The 18162-nt window shown below is 38.7% G+C and overlaps 1 protein-coding gene across 1 annotated transcript; it reads right to left on the reverse strand.

Annotated features, from left to right (window-relative positions):
- Positions 1–263: 263 nt before the first annotated feature.
- e (nonribosomal peptide synthetase ebony) lies at positions 264–14324 on the reverse strand. The gene is made up of 2 exons (XM_090380897.1): positions 11883–14324; positions 264–401 (listed from the first exon to the last, which is right to left on the reverse strand). The coding sequence occupies exons 1-2, from the start codon at positions 14322–14324 to the stop codon at positions 264–266; spliced, it is 2580 nt and encodes an 859-aa protein (XP_090237023.1).
- Positions 14325–18162: the final 3838 nt, after the last annotated feature.

Raw genomic sequence — 18162 nt, forward strand, 5'->3', positions numbered from 1 at the left:
ATTTTGTGGGAGTAACTGGTAATATGCTATGTAAATAAATATAAGCAAAGTAATAATTTTCAGATTGTGTATTTACAAATGAAAAAAATCTTCACATTTCTATGTATATGGCAGTTTATTTTAAAATAATTGTGCTTACATCATATAGCGATATTTGCCCTTCTGTTTTGTACAAAATTGATAAGATAAAAGAGCATCAATTTTTTTTTTTTTTTTTTTTAATAATTCTCAAAAGATTTTTCTCTAATTATGGGGTGAAATGACTAAATAGATTTCAGGACGACGGATGCAGTTACTCTATCAGAAGCTGCAGAAAATGGCTTGGAACCATTTTTGGCTACATACTTGTTGGCCTGAAACACTTTTAACACCCGGTATCCCAAAAGGTGTTCGGCTATTTGCTGCAAGATGAAATTTGTTTAATAAATTGGAAATTGAAACTGAACTAATCTTAAAATTCATACAAGTTCAACTTAAAAAAAATAATAATTCAACATTAAAAAATATATATTAGTAAACAAATGGCTTACAACAGGTCCAAATCTTTCTTTGAAGTAAGATGTTGGAGGCGTGGCATCCAATTGAAAACAGATGGCCAAACCAACATATATTTCTGACAATGGACATTTTTGAAAGTGCCCATTGTCAGAAATATATACAGGTAACCCACGTATAACACGGTTATTAGGTTCCTGTAAAATGTCGTGTTGTGCGAAACCGTGTTATACGGGACTAAGAAAAAGTACAAAAAGGGGGGGGGGGGTTACGTTCCAAAAGCTAACAAAAATAGACTATTTTTTTTAACAAAACTAACAAAAATACACCATTCTAGATTTCGTGTACCTCCTGCTTTCTTTAAAAAAATCAGTAATCTGGGTTTGTTTTCTTTTGCTTTATAAATCTTTGTGAATTTCATCATATGGAACAAAGCATTTTTGAAGCTCGCTTTTGAACTTTGGGCTCCTTTCATTCAAGAATCTGCATTCAAAAAAATAAGATTCTAATTGCTCGGCTAACTTTATGCCTTCCCCTATGCTTTTTAGTGTAAAATTTGGAAGTTTAGAATTTTCATCTGCGATACCATTTGCCTCCGATACCATTTGCACCAAATCCGCTACGCCGGCTTCTTTTTCTTTTCTACCAGTAATACTTGAACGTCTTCAGTAATTATATCTTTTTTTTATTTTCTTAGGAGCATCGGCGTCTAAGACCATGTTACTCTGTGTATATTGTCTATAAATTGAGTGTCCTGAGGTCGATTTTCTGTTTTGGTGGACGAAAAAACCGAGTTTCCGGGAGCAAAAACCATGCTACCCTAACCCGACTAACTCTGCCACGCTGTGAAAAAGACCCATAAAAATTCCTCCCTTCATCGACAGGATTCGAACTCGGGTCTTTTTCAGCCGGTGTGGGGAGGAGGGCGATTCTATCAACTGCGCTACCCACGAGGGCTTCAGTAGTCATATCAGCAAAAAATCTTCCCCTCCTACCGACGTAGCAAGTTCTACTATCGCACAGATTCCGTTTTCTGCCGGCTCCACTATATTTCCTGAATGGAACTGACTCTGGCCATACATTTTCCCACACGCATTTAACGTTGACGATTTTACTTCTTTCAGCGATAAAGCTATGATTCTGATACAGTCTACAACTAAGAAATGTTTACATACCTCCATTACTTCAATAGATTCGGAATCTTTTTTTTTTTTCCAAAATCCATTTTAACGATTTTCTGATGGAATGAGTTTTAAAGGTGGATATAATGCCTTGATCTAAGGGCTGAATGAAAGAAGTTGTATTAACCCAGTACAACTGTGGGTGTAGGAACATAACTTCAACGTTTGGATGACTTAAATCTCTTGGATGGCCTGGTGTGCTGTCCAATAGTAATAAAACTTTGAAATCTATATTTTTCCACAAGTTCAACAATTACAAGTTCAATAGCACAGAACGTAACTCGGGAATTTCCCAACAAAATAAAATACAGGGATTTCTCAATAATTTTTTTTTTTTTTTTTTGACTAGCGAGTCAACAGCGGGGATTCAAAAAGAGTGGAAACGTTGAAAAATTACATCCAACATAATAGCAGGGTTTTCCCGCAAAAAAGCTCAAAAATACCGTTATGCGAGAGTTACCGAAATTCTCTAACTGTGTTAGAGCGAAACCATATTATATAAGTACTGTGTTGTTGTGCGAGGATTGCCGCAATTTATCAATCGTGTTAGAGCGAAACCGTGTTGTAGAAGTATCGTGTTATACGGGGATTGCCTGTATATATATATAAACGATTAAATAGGAACTGAAAAACGAACACCAAACCACCTATTGAAGTTCTATCGTAGAATTAGTTATATTAAATAGAAATGTTCTAAACTTCATTAAAATGGTACTCATTAAATTTATATATAAAATCTAAAGTTCGCAGTACTGAATAAAGTTAGATAACTGCTGCCCACTCGATTGCGCTGCTGTACAAATTTGTAGTCTGAAACAGCCTTTTTCAACATCAGAAGCGTAATGCGATTTCTACTCGTGTAAAAAGCTGCACTCTAAAATTCTATATTCCAAGCAGTTTTAATCCCTCCACCTTCACAAATTAGCGTATTTTACTCGAGAAAAAAGACCCCATGAATTAAGAAAGGTGAATGCCAATAAGACCTGGTGTCTATTTTTAACATATGTATTTCAGGATTACACAAGATTTCTGGATATGCATTTGGTTCATCTACATATTTGACCCATTGTAAGACCTTTAAAATCTATATAAAATCTACAAATGCGTGTATTCACGGCCAGTTTTCAGGATGATAAACACCAAGTTTTTGGTAAAAAATCCCAGAACCTCGGGCCAAGACTGTTTAACTAAGCCATCGTGCGAAAATAACTTTTACTGTTCCGCCAGAACTCGATGGACTTTCTTAACTTCACTCTGGTGACAGGAATCAAACAGAGACTTTTACAAATAAGTGTCCAGGGAAGCGACATATTAGGAAATCCACCCTCATTTTTACTTTTCTAAACCCATTTTCATGTATGGCTTCCCTGTTTGGGACACTGCACACTGTGCAGTGTCCCAAACAGGGAAGCACTGACTATCAAACACACACTGACTATCTTTCTGGCCAACCTGAACATTTCAAAGTATATTTCAAAATATCTGCAAAGCAGCAGAAATCAAAATGTGTCAAATAGTAAAATGTGTCGTAACTTTCATGTCTATTCAAAACTGTTATAAAATTTTAGTGTAAATTCACCATGTAAGTTAAACTGCTTTGATTTTTATTAATCTCCAATCTACTCCTTAAACACTTTAAATTGCTCTCCGGTAGCACAAAGCTTATACACTGAAAGGACAGAATTCATGGGATACCTGGTTCCTGGGCAACGAGATGTTCTCACCCCTTTCGCTAGTGGACGAACCCATCGCTTGGCAGGTATATACGTACACTGCATTCACGTAGACGGCAATTCGATGTCAATATGGATAAACGTCGTGAATTAACCGACTTTGAAAGAGGGATGATAGTGGGTGCCCGACGCACGGGTCATTCTATCGCAAGGTGGTACAGAAATTGCACTATCCCCGTTCGACAGTATGAAGGATGTATCGGGAATACGCCATTTCCGGAATAACATTTCATCGTGGACAGCGCTGTGGGGGGGGGGAGAAAGGTAGTGGATGAACGTGGCTGTCGACGTCTGTCTTGCATTGTTTCAGCCAGTCGGAGACCAACAGTGGTACAAATCACAGCCGACTTTTGCTAACACAGGACTCTACGCCTCAGCTGGGAGAAAGAACATCGGCAGCGGATCTTGGATGATTGAAGACCGATCTACTGGTTCGATGAGTCCCGCTTCCAGTTATTTCGAGAGGACGGGAGGGTGCGTATCTGGCGGAAACCGCACGAAGCTATTGCACCAGTCATGTCAATAAGGAACTGTTCAGGCAGGTGTACGGTCGGTAATGGTCTGGGGGCGTGATCAACTGGCACACGTTGAAACCTCTGGTACGTCTAGACGCATCCCTGAAGAGTCCAGGTAACGTCTTGCAGACTATCTGCATCCCTTCATTGTCAGCGTGCACCCACAGGGCAATGGACTCTTCCAGAAGGACAATGCGCCTCCCCACAGAGCCGTGGTGACTAGAACATGGTTCGAAGGGCATTCCACAGATTTTACTACCATGGAATGGCCACCGGACATGAACCCTGTGGAGCCTCTTTGGGATGCTGTGGAAAGGTCCGTTCGAGCTTTGGATCCTGCACCCAAGAATGCGACGGAATTATGGACAGTGATGCAGCAAGCACGGATGGAAATACCTGTGAAACGCTTTCGTGAAATACTTGCCTCAACGTCTCGCCATGTGACTTCCCTTATACGGGCGAAAGTTGGGTCCACCCATTACTAGGACGGTATCGCATGATTTCTGTCCACTCAGTGTAAGCTTCGACTGTTTTAGTCGCTCTTAGGACAGATATGCGTAGTTTTTCGTCCAGCATACACCGCATACAAGCAAATCGACCACAGAACACATGCAATTTACAGCCTTAAAAAACACACACGGCGCAATATGGTCAAAGTCACTGATGCGCCTAACACCACTCAACAGCAACAACAGTACGTAAAGAACATAGTATATACAAGTAAAAAAAAAAAAAAAAATATTGATGACAAAAAAAAAAAAAACTCCAGAAAGTTATTTCATCTACCCATGTATATTGTGTTTATAAATTGCGCGTGTTCGCTTGTCAAATTGCCTGCTTTGCTGGACGAAAAACCCCGGGTTCTGAGGGGAAAATCTTGCTGTGTACGTGCGAGATAGATTAACTCAGCCACGGAGTGAAAAAAGCCCATAAAAGTTCCTCGCGTCATCGATGGGATTCAAACTCAGGTCTTTTCCAGTAAGGGGAGGACGGCGATTACACTAACTGGTAAAACGTGTTACCCACGTGGGCTTTTCAAAGTCTGTTATAACGTCGTAAGTTAAACACTGTACCGTATTTTTGTAAATAATGTATATGCTAAGTTTGTAACAAATTTTTATACCCTTTAGTTATAGTTATTAATCAGTTTGCCAATGTAAAACACGGTAATTGAATTAAATTTAAAAATCCTTCAGACTGAAAATGCTTATGGTTTAATGTACATCCTATTTCTATACACTGACGATTAAGTTCTCGCATATTTTAATGGGTCAATCTGCAATATGTGATATGAAATTGAAAAAATATATCAACACTTTTCTACTAGCACTATCTATCTTTCTTTAAAAGGGGGTGGGGAACAGCCGGTGACTTAAAAATGAGTCGGGTTGAGTCGATGGCCTGATTCGGTTATTCCTCAATTTAATACAAAATAAATAGATTTAAATAAAACCGATATAAATAAAATGAACTTATTATAGTTTCATTCAATATTACCGTCTTTTAGCAGTAAAATAATAGTGCCTCATTATAATACATTTTTATTATCAAAATTTATACGTTCATAAAAAATATACAGTATACATATTGGTATTGCAGAACAGTTTAATCAATGACTAACGCAAATTTTGGATCGGACAGAATAGTGGCATTCAAAAAGCATCGGCACTGTTCGTTAAAAATGGGCTCGTTCTATTGGTTTAAGACAAATATCAACTCTGAACATCGTTACCTGAAGTGACCTGACAGTTTCCATCCCGAAGATAACGGGTTGAACTTTGTACGACTCGGAGCTGTGCCAAATTTCCTCCGATGATGAAATCATGCTTGATGATCAGACATACCCTGGTCCAATACCTAGGACCAGGGTATGTCTGCCAGGGGCAAAGGTTGATGACGTTGAAGAGCAGATATCATCTTTTAAGGGCACAACAGGAGATATTGTTGTACACGTTGGAACTAATAACATTAAGAGTAAGAGACCTGCAGATTTACTCAACAAGTACAGGTCAATGTTTAAAAAAAAGTCGCGAGTTAGAGTTGAATGTGAAAGTGTCTGCAATTCTGCCCAGACACGATAGGAGGGAGTATATTACGAGAGCCTTGTCGATAAATTCGGCCCTGGAGAGATTGGCAAGGTTCAAGAGGTAGAATTTTTTTCAGCCTGGTCTGTGCTTGTTGAGAGGAGAGACTGCTTCTACAGGGATGGGGTACACTTAAATAGAAAGGATGCAAGAATATTTTCTGATGCTATCGAGGCAGTGTTACACTGCCTCGGGGGATACACAGACTAAAAGGTTAACAGTGGCGCAGGCAGAGGAAAAAGTGATTATTGCACTGCTTCTATTAGAATGAGCAGCAGCAAGTCAATGGAGATTTCCAGGACTGTCGGGATTCATAGTGGAACAAATAAATACATGGGCTGTGTTAGGGTAACTAGGAGTCAGGGGCAGCTCGTTCATAGGCACTGCAGCACTCCCAGCTATTTAAATCTAGAGATACAGTGAACGGAGTTATATGAAATTTTTTGAAGAAGAATGCAACGCAATGATTATTTTTATTAACAGGGCCCGCATATAGTATGCGCATCCACTATTTCCAGTAATAATTTCAATAATAAACGAATTAAAACACGAAATCGTTTCCAACTTTGAAGTTTAATTAACCGTAGGTCTCACTGTGCACCAGGCAGTGACACATTTTGCATTCCACTGAATTATCTGGCAGTTGGTTGCCATTGCAACCAGCATATTGGCAACTCTCGCCAATATATTTTTTTTATAGGTGAAACGAATCAAAGTCACTGTAAAGCGGGCAGTGCAGATTTCATCGTTGACCATGATGGGTGTGTAGTCACAATGTCGGTGTCGTTTTGTTATTCGTCCGAATTCCCATTAAGTAACTAAATAATATCGTTGTTAAGTCAATACTCAAATTCAGCAGTGTAATTATGTGATTGCAAATTAATTGCGAATTGAGCTTGAACTTGGTAAGTTGAAGTTATATTATGAGGTGATGCGTAAGTAAAATATTATTTCTACGACACACGATTTTGTGAAATTTGATTCGATCATGGCCTCCATGCTTTCCCATGAAGTAAATCACATGACAGTGAATAAATTTCAGCAAATTAGTTTTTCACAATTATCACTCCAAGAAAAAAATGTGATTAAAAAAGATGGCTGTTCCACACCAAAGATTCAAATTTCTCAGAGGGGAATAAGTAATAATAAGAAATATATTCGCAGTTTTAAAACTGAATGGTACCAAAGGAAAAGTTGGCTTTGTGGTTGTGAAGTTAAAAATGCATTTTTTTGTTTTCCATGTTTATTGTTCGGATGTGACTTTAGGTGGACAAAAAGTGGCTTTACAAACATAAACATAATGAAAGAAAAAACTCTAAACATGAGAGTTCGAAGAAACATATTGATAATGTGATTTCACTATCGCTTTTAGGAAGCGTAAATATTAAAGAACAACTTAGTGAGGCCTACAGACTTTCGATCTTCCTTTTAGAGTTTATATAAACTCTAAAAGGAAAAGGATGAATCTGATTGGTCCAGTTGATATCGATGGTTCGACGGTTGATGATCCTGCTCAGATAGCAAACAAACTGAATGAGTATTTTGCATCTACATTCACACATGAGGAGTTATTCAATGAGGGGAATGCCAGAAGTTTATGAAACTCTAACAAGGAGCTAAGTGATTTTGTAATAACTGAGAGCAAAGTGGAGGAGATATTGTTGAAGTTAAACATAAGGAGGGCACCTGGAGTGGACGGGGCAGTAAACAAACCCTTAGCCTTAATTATTAGCTCTTCTTTGGAATCAGAGGAGGTCCCCATGGACTCGAGGTGTGCAAAGGTATCACCAATTCAAAGGGGATTCAAAAGGTGACAAAAGTAACTATAGACCTGTTAGTTTAACGTGTGTTCCGGGGAAAATAATGGAGTCACTGGTTAAAGAAGCATTGCAGGATCATCCAGACAAGACTGCAGTAATAGGTAAGACACAGCATGGGCTTGTTAAAGGGGGGTCTTGTCTGACCAATTTGATTAGATCCAATGATGTGGTCACAAAGGAAATGAATGTCAAAAATAATTTTGATATCATATTCTTGGATTTCAGGAAAGCTTTTGATACTGTTGCACCTGGAAGACTGCTGTACAAATTGGATCAGAATGGTATTAAGGGTAAGTTGCTATAGTGGATAAAGGGATGTTTGAGTGGGAGACGACAGAGAGTGTTAATCAGTGGACACTGCTCTTCGTGGACTAATGTTATTAGTGGAGTTCCCCAGGGTTCGGTGCTGGGCCCATTGTTGTTTTCTGTAGTCATCAATTATATTGATGAAGGTATATCAGGATTAATGTCCAAGTTTGCGGATGATACAAAGGTTGGCAGGGTTGTTAATGACAGTAAAGACAGTATACTACTCCAACTGGATCTAGATAAATTGAGCAAATGGGCTGAGAAGTGACAACTGAAGTTTAACATTGACAAATGCAAAGTACTGCTTATGGGTAGCAATAACCTAAAAGACATGTACCAACTGTGTGGTACTACACTCAGGGAAGTGGAAAGTGAAAAAGACCTGGGGGGGGGTAATCGTGCAGTCAAACATCCAGTTCCCTGAGCAGTGCAGACGGGCTGCGAGTGCAGGTCATGGAGTCTTGTCAATGATATATAGGAATTTTGCTAGCAGGGACAGGGAGGTGATTATCCCCTTGTAAAAGGCAATTGTCAGGCCACACCCAGAGTACTGTGTACAGGTCTGGAGGTCTCATTTTAAGAAGGGTGTAGAGTTGGTAGAACGAGTACAAAGGACAACAGGATTGGTGAGAGGTACAAAGGGGGTCTTACCAAGAAAGGCTTTAGTTCTGCAAATTGCAGTGCCTGGAGAGTACGCACCTGCGAGGTGTTCTGATTGAGGTGTATAAGGCCTTGAATGAGTCGAGCAAGCTGAATGCTGATGGGATTCTCGTCTTGCTCAGATTAAGAACCTGAGGGGGCATAGATTCAAATTGAGGAAATACAGTTGTAGAACATATGGGCGGAAATTTGCCTTTAGCCAGCGGGTGTTTGATTAGTGGAACAGACTTCCATCTTTGGTTGTGGAAGTTGATAGCCTAAATACATTTAAAGCTGAGCTGGATAGGCATTTGCAACGAATGGGGAAGATTGAAATGGAGGGTTTTTTTTTTTTTTTTTTTGCTGATGCTGCATAAGCTTGCTTTCTTGCATTGTATGGCTCTACTAATGCTAATATTATTTTTGAATCCTAATTCAAAAAAGGGCTTACGTCCCCAGACTACAGGCTCTTTTACGACTTCCCCCCCCAGATGTACATTTCCCGTTTGCACAATGCTTTTTATATTTTATTTACTTAAATATCCCCCAAATCAGGGAAAAGTATAATAAATGAAACTGTGGGCCCCAGGGGCAGGATCCATACATGCAGAAGAACTGGCCAGTGGTAATTTTTAATTTATGGTACTGCTTGGTTTCACCTTTATGATCCAGGCACCCAGCAAGAAACTGCCCATTTTCAAACTAGTGTCGAGTACTATAACATGCGTACTTTGCGATCGCTCCTGCAGAGCCTAGGGTGCGATGTCACACGACAGAACTGCAAGTTTCTGTACACAGCTGTTAGGGTGAGGGGAGGAGGTTAATCTCATTATTTTTCAAACGCCGCTCGAATAGAATGTATTTTATTTTATTAATTTTTTTATTAGACTACGAAAATTAGATTGCTGAATGAGGGAGACAAAGCTTACAGATTTCAGATGTTTTTTAGAATGAACATTAATTAGCAAGGAAAGAATGCCATATTAGGGCCACCCGAGAACGAACTCATCTACTCAGGTATATTATATTCTGTAAATTGATGTGCTCTCTAGTCGATGTTCCAGTTTTCCTGGGCTAAAACAAGAAAGAAAAAAAAAAAAAAACATGCCATTCACGCTTGAGACGGACTAATTAAGCCGTGAAAAAAAGCCAGTAAAAGTTCCTCCCGTCATTGGCGGGATTTGAACCGTGCGGTTTCCAACAGGTATGGGAAGGATGACGTTCATAACCACTATGCTCACTGCACAGATTACCATTGCATTTCAGAAAAATCCATGCTCCTAAAATGTTGCAGTTCTTTGGTACAGACTCAAGTTCGTTTCAACAAGATAATACAGTACTCTATGCCAAAACGTCAGTGTCATTCGAGAATGGCTTATGAATAAGAACGAAACAAAAGTTTGAATTGCTGGAGCTGAATACTGATTTGGATCCTGTGGAACACCTATGAGATGAAACTGAAATGTATCGTTTTTAGGATCGAGCTAGAGATGATCTAACACGTCCTAACATGATCTAGCACGTCCAACATCGATAGCTCAACTTGTTCACCTGTTTATAAGAGGAATGGAGAGCTATACCCGCTGCAGCCTATTGTTCACTGTTTGTTACACACTCCACTCTTCTGGAAGAGATCTCAATAGGGTGTAGTGTGTAACAACGGCCAACAGAGGATGGGCAGATTATTGAAATGAGTGATTATGACATCAGTGTGAAACCGACGTGTCTCAAGTCACTTTCTTGGAGAATTGTATGGACTTATACTACTCTACACAAGATTTAATATAGCAATACGCTGAAAGGATAAAATTCATGGGCTACCTGGTTTCTGAGCAACGCGACGCTGTCACCCCTCTCGCTAGTGGACGAACCCATCGCTTGGCAGGTATATAGGTACACTGCGTCACTATATTCACGTAGACGGTAATTCGATGTCAATATGGATAAACGTCGTGAGTTAACCGTCTTTGAAAGAGGGATGATGGTGGGTGCCCGACGCATGGGTCACTCTATCGTGGAGGTGGTACGGAAATGGCACTATTCCCGTTCGACAGTATCAAGAGTGTATCGGGAATACGCCATTTCCGGAATAATATTTCATCGTGGAAAGCGCTGTAGGGGAGTGGATGAACGTGGCCATTGACGTCTGTCTCGCATTGTTTCAGACAATTGAAGAGCGGCAGTGACACAAATCAAATTATAATATTAGGGTCACCCGTAAATGAATACATCTACCTGTATATTTTATTTTGTCTGTAAATTGCGGCACCAGTCACCGCCGACTTCAACGAAGGAGGTGTCAGAAACGTCTCCACCAAGACCATCGGGCGATCATTAGCCGCAATGGGTTACCCACCAGAGTCCCATTTCTAACACCATGACACAGGACTCTACGCCTCAACTGGGCGAAAGAACATGTATCCGTCACGTGAACAAGGAATTGTTCAAGCAGGTGGACGGTCGGTAATGGTCTAGGTCGTGTTCATTTGGCACACGTTGGGCCCTCTGGTACGTCTACACGCATCTCTGAACGGTCCAGGTTACGTGTCCATCCTTGCAGACCATCTGCATCCCTTCGTCGTCATCGTGCACCCATAGGGCAATGGACTCTTCCAGCAGGACAATGCGCCTCCCCACAGAACCGATGTGACTAGAACATGGTTCGAAAAACATTCCGCAGATTTTACCATGGAATGGCCTCTCCGTTCACCGGACATGAACAGTGTTGAAAGGTCGGCTCGAGCTTTGGATCTTCCACCCAGGAATGCGACGAAATTATGGACAGCGGCGTAGCAAGCATGGATGGAAATACCTGTGGAATGTTTTTGGGAACTAGTGGAGTCAATGCTTCGCCGTGTGACTGCACTTCTCCGGGCGAAAGGTGGGCCTATCCGTTATTAGGTAGGTATCCCATGATTTCTGCCCACTCAGCGTACATATCATACACACAGTTCAGTTTAAGGATACTCTTATACTGAACTGCGTGTATGAAACGTGTGTGAATAGTTTATGAATAAAATCATTGCATAAATTTCCAAACTAAACTTCCTAATATTACCACCTTTCAACATAAGTTAATTTTTAAAAAAAATACAAAAGTACTAACCTGCGTTAGGGGATTGGTATTGGCTGCGACAATAGCTGTATATTCCTTTTCTACAGCAAGACGAAGGTTTTCTTTTTCTATAAGAATTACCATTCTCACGTTATCAGAAGGAAGAAGGTCTTGTCTAGTGCTGATAAGATAACTATTAAAAATATCATCATCCTCACCTTTTGGTAACATATCGGTAATTTCAGTTTCAATATCTTCAAAAAATTCTAGCATAGTTGTTTCCATTGCTTGGTAGTGTAGATCTGCTACAGGATCAAATTCGAAATCCATTGAGATACTGACTGCTTGCATAGTTCCATCTTTGCTCATGACGCCAAATGACAGCCCACTTTTAACCGCTTCTTGCCAAATGAATTCCAGAAAATATTCCAATTCATCACGCATTTCCTTTAGTTTTCTGCCCTCGAAACAAATATAAAAGTCATCTTTGGTAGTGAAGCTGGTTACAAGCATTTTGATAGCTTCGTTCTTGTCGACGACACTAAGTGGTACAAAATAAACGTCTTCAGTGAAACAAGTTCTGCTTTCAACATCGTGAGCAGTGGAAGGATCACGCCGTCGCATTTTCGTCAGCACTTCTCGAAGAGTTATGCTTTCCAAGAAGTCAATTATGTCGATATCGTAACCTTCATTGCGAAGTTCGCTTATTGTGAGGATAGAATTCAAAGAATTTCCGCCAATGTCGAAAAAACTTTTATCCAACGTTAAGATGCATTGCATGCAAAGTCCAAGAGTTCTCTCCAAAGTCCTTGCTAAAGCATTAGCCTTTTCCTTTATGTCATCATCTACAACATCGCATTCCTTCCACGTCCATGATGATGTTTTGGACGTATACATATGTTTTAAAGCTTCTTTGTCTATTTTTTGTGAATTAGAAATAAGAGGGACCGTCTCTAATTCAAAAAAAGAAACTTCATTTGCTACCAATGCAGGGAGATGATTTTCCTGTAAGCAATTTCTCAAATCCTGTACTGTAATCAAGTCGTTGTTTTTCACATAAAAAGCTACAATGGTCTGTTTATCTTTGCTAATGCTCATACAGAGAACAACTGCGGCCTCTATTCCAGGCTCTTTCTTTAGTGATACTTCAACTTCCATCAAATCTACACGGTGTCCTCTGATTTTTACTTGTGAATCCTGTCTACCTTCATAAAAAATAACACCGCCTTTTATTACAGCAAAATCACCAGTTCGATAAAAATACTCGTGACCAACCTGGGTGTTATTTATAGTATTTTTTAGGAAACGGTCTCCGGAACCATTGATATATCCAGATGCAACGTTCAAACCGCTCACATAGACCTCTCCTATTTCTCCAACTGGCACAAGTTTCTTGTTTTCATCTAGTAAGTAGATTGTTACATTATCAATGGGCCTTCCTATTGACACTTTACCATTTTCTGTTTTCATTTCCATATCTAAAGCAGATTTAAAAGTTTCAAAAGTAACATCACCCATGATTTCAGTGCTGCCATAGAAATTACAAATTATCTGACCGCCTGTGAAATAGTTGAAAAACTGCCCAAGCAGTTCTGGTGGTAAAACTTCTCCACTACATACCCAGTATCTTAGCTTCTGTAATAATCTTTTATCAAAACGCATTCTCAGGTAAGACAAAACCATTTTTAGAAGCGAAGGAACTAGCACCAGTCGTGTTACACAATTCTCTTCGAGAATTTTCACAAACGTTTCTGGATTCATAGTATCTTGTCGAGTAATAATAATCAGTGGGACACCCTTCAGAAGGGGTCCAAATATTTCAGCAACTGAATCGATAAATGATAATGAAGTTTTGGAACAGCAAACATCATCTGATGAATATGGGAATTCCTTCCACTGCCACGATAACCTATTATAAACAGCACGATGGGGTACACAAACACCTTTGGGAAAGCCAGTACTTCCAGAGGTATACATAACGCAAAAAAGGGGGGGTTGGCTATCTTCGCAAAAATACTCATTGTTGTCCGCAACTGTATGTTGTTCGGTGGAGGGAGTACTCGTTAGCTCTTCCCAAACAAGTACGGTTGTATTAATTCCTGCATCCGTAAAGATGTTTTCTTTCCTTGAAGTCAGAATAAATAATGGATTAGCATCTTTTATGATATTCAGTGCACGTTCTTTGGGACATGTAAGATCGACAGGAAGGTAAGCCGCTCCAGTTTGCAGTATGGACAACAACCCCACGATCAAAGTGTGACCAGGTTCCATGCGGACGGCTATTATCCTGCATTTATTGCTGAGCTGGGTTGTATGTAGACGCATATATTCCACTATACGCTGTGCTATCTTTTTTGCCTCGCTATACAACTGACCATAAGTAATTTTATCACCTTGACATATCAGAGCAGGTTGATCTTGCACCTCCGGTCTCCTTGCAAAGTTGTCGAACATCCGATGGATTCGACAATCGTCAGGTAGTGTCCGCTGCATTCCCGCCAGCGTGCTCATCCCATTTGCAGGATTCGTTACTAGAAAAAAATAAAATAATAAAAAAAATATACATGTATATTTATTTACAAGCAACGTGTTTAATAACACGTTAGTTGTACTTTCAGGATATAAGTATATATAAATGTGTCCAATTTGAATGGTTACGAAGCTTATAATTACAATAATGATATTATAATATATAATAAATATAATAAAAATAAATAAATATATAAATATATTAAATTATTTGTAATATAACATATCATTTTATTATCATATATATATAATAAAATAATGTTATAGGAATAAACAGACACTTAGTAAAATTTCATTGTATACTATGCACGTGTTTTCTTATTCTTTTTTTTTTTTTTTTTTCATTGAAAACTCTATAGACAGTTTTTAAAATTTAGATAGACACCTCTCTGTAACTATTCAGAATTGGACATGTTTATGTGAATTTTTCTCATTGTTTTCAGATCCTTTAATCGATCGTGAAAGCAAGATCCACATAATAATAGTAATAGTAATAGTAACATAGGCATGTGATGCAAGAAAGCAAAGGTATGAGCTTATGTACCATCAGCCAAAAAAAAAAAAAAAAAAAAAAATCACACAACCATTCCCTCTAAATGTTTGTTCAGTTCTTCCTTGAATTTATTTAAGCTATCAATTTCCACAACGACAGATGGAAGTTTGTTCCAGCAATTAACCACCCGCTGGCTAAAGGCAAATTTCCGAACATCTATTCTACATCTGTCTTTTCTTAATTTGAATTTATGCCCCCTTAGGTTCGTAATCTGAACAAGTGGAAGGATCCCATCAGAATTCAGCGTGTTTAACCCATTCAAGGCCTTATACACCTCAATCAGATCACCGCGCAGGTGCCTAGTCTCCAGCCACTACAATTTGCAGAACTTAAGCCTCTCTTGGTAAGAGGATCCCTTCATTTCCCTCACCAATCTTGTTGCCCATCTCTGTACACGCTGAAGTAAATCTACATCCTTCCTAAAATGAGGCCTCCAGACCTGTACGCAGTACTCAAAGCGTGGCCTGACCATTGCCTTATACAGAGGGACAATCACCTCCTTCTCCCTGCTATCATTGACAAAACCCCATGACCTGCGCTGGCAGCCTGTCTGCATTGCTCAGAAAACTTCATATCTGACTGCACAATTACTCCCAAATCTTTTTCATTTTCTACCACCTTAAGTTTAGTACCGCACAGGTACGTTTTTCTGGGATTACTTCTACCCATATGTAGTACTTTGCATTTGTCAAGATTAAACTTCAGTTGCCACTTCTTAGCCCATCTGCCCAAATTATCTAGATCCTGTTGCAGTAGCACACTGCCATTACTGTCATTAACAACCCTGCCAACCTTTGTATCATCTGCAAACTTCGACATTAAGCCTGATATAGCTTCATCAATATCATTGATAAAGATTATGAGCAGATGAACACAATGGTGAAGTTTTAACTGGAGAATCAATACTAATATTCATTAGAAATCAAACACAATCAGGGTTGGAACCCTTTGGGGGGGGTGATGTGTGCTTAGTTCACTCTGCTGTGGAGGCTTGGTGCATAGCTTTGGTGCATTTTTTTAATGCGAGTGATGATTTCTGAAATGGGAGGTCTGTATGTAAGGAAATTACCTCATGCCTGATGAAGCAACGACTTTTGAAAATGTTTCGTTTCTGCGCATCCGCCACAATGTCCATTCATTCCTCCAAGCAGTGCATGGCAACAAACATATAGCAACTGCCGGGTTTCTATTATTCCAATTTTAATGATATTTGGTAAGGTAATGATATTTTCTATAAGCGCTACACATAAAATTCCATTCAAATCCGCTAACTGGGAGTCGAGTTGTTACATGCGGACGGACATCGAAAAGACAGTAAGCATACTATGCATATATGCTAACGCGCTTAAAATGATTAGATACTAATGTACGTGCTTCTAACGTGTATACACCTTTCCCTATGAAGTGTATCCAGCACCATTTACATTTTGCTTTTATATTTAATGAAATACAATAGCACTATTATAGGCGTTTGCCTTATAAAAGATATATAACAGGATTTTAAAATTAATCTATGTTATTGATTTTAAAATTAATCTATGTTATTGATTTTAAAATTAATCTATGTTATGTTGACAAATGCAGCGGTTTTTTTTGCTTCCCAATATTAATGTAATGCAATCAGTTGCGTGTTCTTTTTTTTTTTTATTTTGTCTTTCCTAAGGATTTAATTGTATTAGAAATCTGCTTATGGTATATTTCCAACTCCTGTAAGGACGGATACATTTCTCAATTAATGTAAAGCAGTTACAGCAGTGAGGGGCGTCGACAGCGGGTCGGTGAAGACGGGTCAGCATCCCCACACCCGAATATCATGATGGAGAGGAAGGAGTCAGACAGGAACGGTGACAGGAATTGGACGGAAACGCAGGCAAAATTAGGCTGTTTGTCACAGAAACCGCACTATCTTTCAATGCCACTGCGTGAATGAAGTAATGGATTGGCACGAGAAATGTAAATAGGGTAGAAAGAATCAAGACCTCCAGTTTTTAATTCATAAAAGCAGGGCTGAATTTGTGACGTCAAAGTGCTGAACGATGTTCTAAGGGTTTTTATTTTTTAATTAAGAAATTTGGAAAATAATTCTTACTGAGATAAGGTCAGTACTTTGACAAGGAGGTAGCGCTTGTCATATACTTATCTTGTTTGCAGTCTCAAAACATGCAGTATGTACAGTTCAAATCAAGGCATGAGTTTTGTAACGAAGCACGACTACAGATTTATTTATATTTTACAACAGAATTTAAATTCGTTTCGCAACAAATTTTGTTTGTTTATTAAAATGTTTAAATTGAATTCATAATGCCTTTTATTTTATTAATAAAGCTGATGAATAAAAATTAGGCAACGGCTTTGCCCTATTTTATACCTGTTAATTCTCTTAGAAATAAAATTACATAACTATTTAAATATATATATAAGCATTCTGACTCTAAGTTCAATTCTTTAAGAAAATATTTAAGAAAACTGCAATGCATAATAACATGAGAACTCCTTACATTCAGTGAAGGCTACATATATGAATGGATGCAGCCTTCACAAAATTATAAATTGCAGTATACACTGCACGCATCACCATTCGAAATATTTGCAGAGGCTAAATTAGGCTTAATACTTCTACATGAAATGAAAACTGATGAAAAATGAGTTGACTTCAACTGTTTGGATTCATAAAGTAAATACATATTTATCCTGCGTATGATTTGCGCTTAAAAAATTCTCGGCATACACATCAATCTTATGAAAAAGAAAAAAAAATTGCGCTGTAACTTACTGCGGGTTTATAGCGGCTTCCCATCATTACTGAAGCAATTTTGTAGAAGTTAAATATGTTCGTGATTATTGCACGTAGTTAACGATATTAACTGTGCAACGTCATTCTCACAGAGTAGTAACATAATTATGAATTCATAGGTGGAGCACTTTTTCGTGCCCAAAAACATTTGAGGAGTTATTATATTTCTGAGGTGTTATTGTAATATTTATGCGGTGTTCTTGTAATACTTCATTTTTATATCGTTATAAATATGCAATATTACATGAACTGTATATGGATATAATAAAGGAAATACCTTGGTTCCAGTCACATATTTATTTCAAATTCTGTTAACTAACGACAGTGTGATTAAATACACCGATGAGCCAAAACATTATGACCAGCGAGTCGTTAAGCAAATCGAAGCAACTGCAGGTGAACTACGGCGCGTGCGCGGGTAAAACACCTGATACTGAGCTCCGTTAGTCAGTGTT

This window comes from Mastigoproctus giganteus, chromosome 9 (assembly GCF_048544385.1).
Source record: "Mastigoproctus giganteus isolate SK-2022 chromosome 9, ASM4854438v1, whole genome shotgun sequence".
Taxonomy (NCBI): domain Eukaryota; kingdom Metazoa; phylum Arthropoda; class Arachnida; order Uropygi; family Thelyphonidae; genus Mastigoproctus; species Mastigoproctus giganteus.

Excerpts from the sequence above, each read along its gene's own strand:
- e (XM_090380897.1), bottom strand. The coding sequence starts at position 14,324 with ATGCAGCGGACACTACCTGACGATTGTCGAATCCATCGGATGTTCGAC. Across the intron at positions 402-11,882 it reads ATACCAATCCCCTAACGCAG|CAAATAGCCGAACACCTTTT; the intron begins GTTAGTACTTTT and ends TTCATCTTGCAG.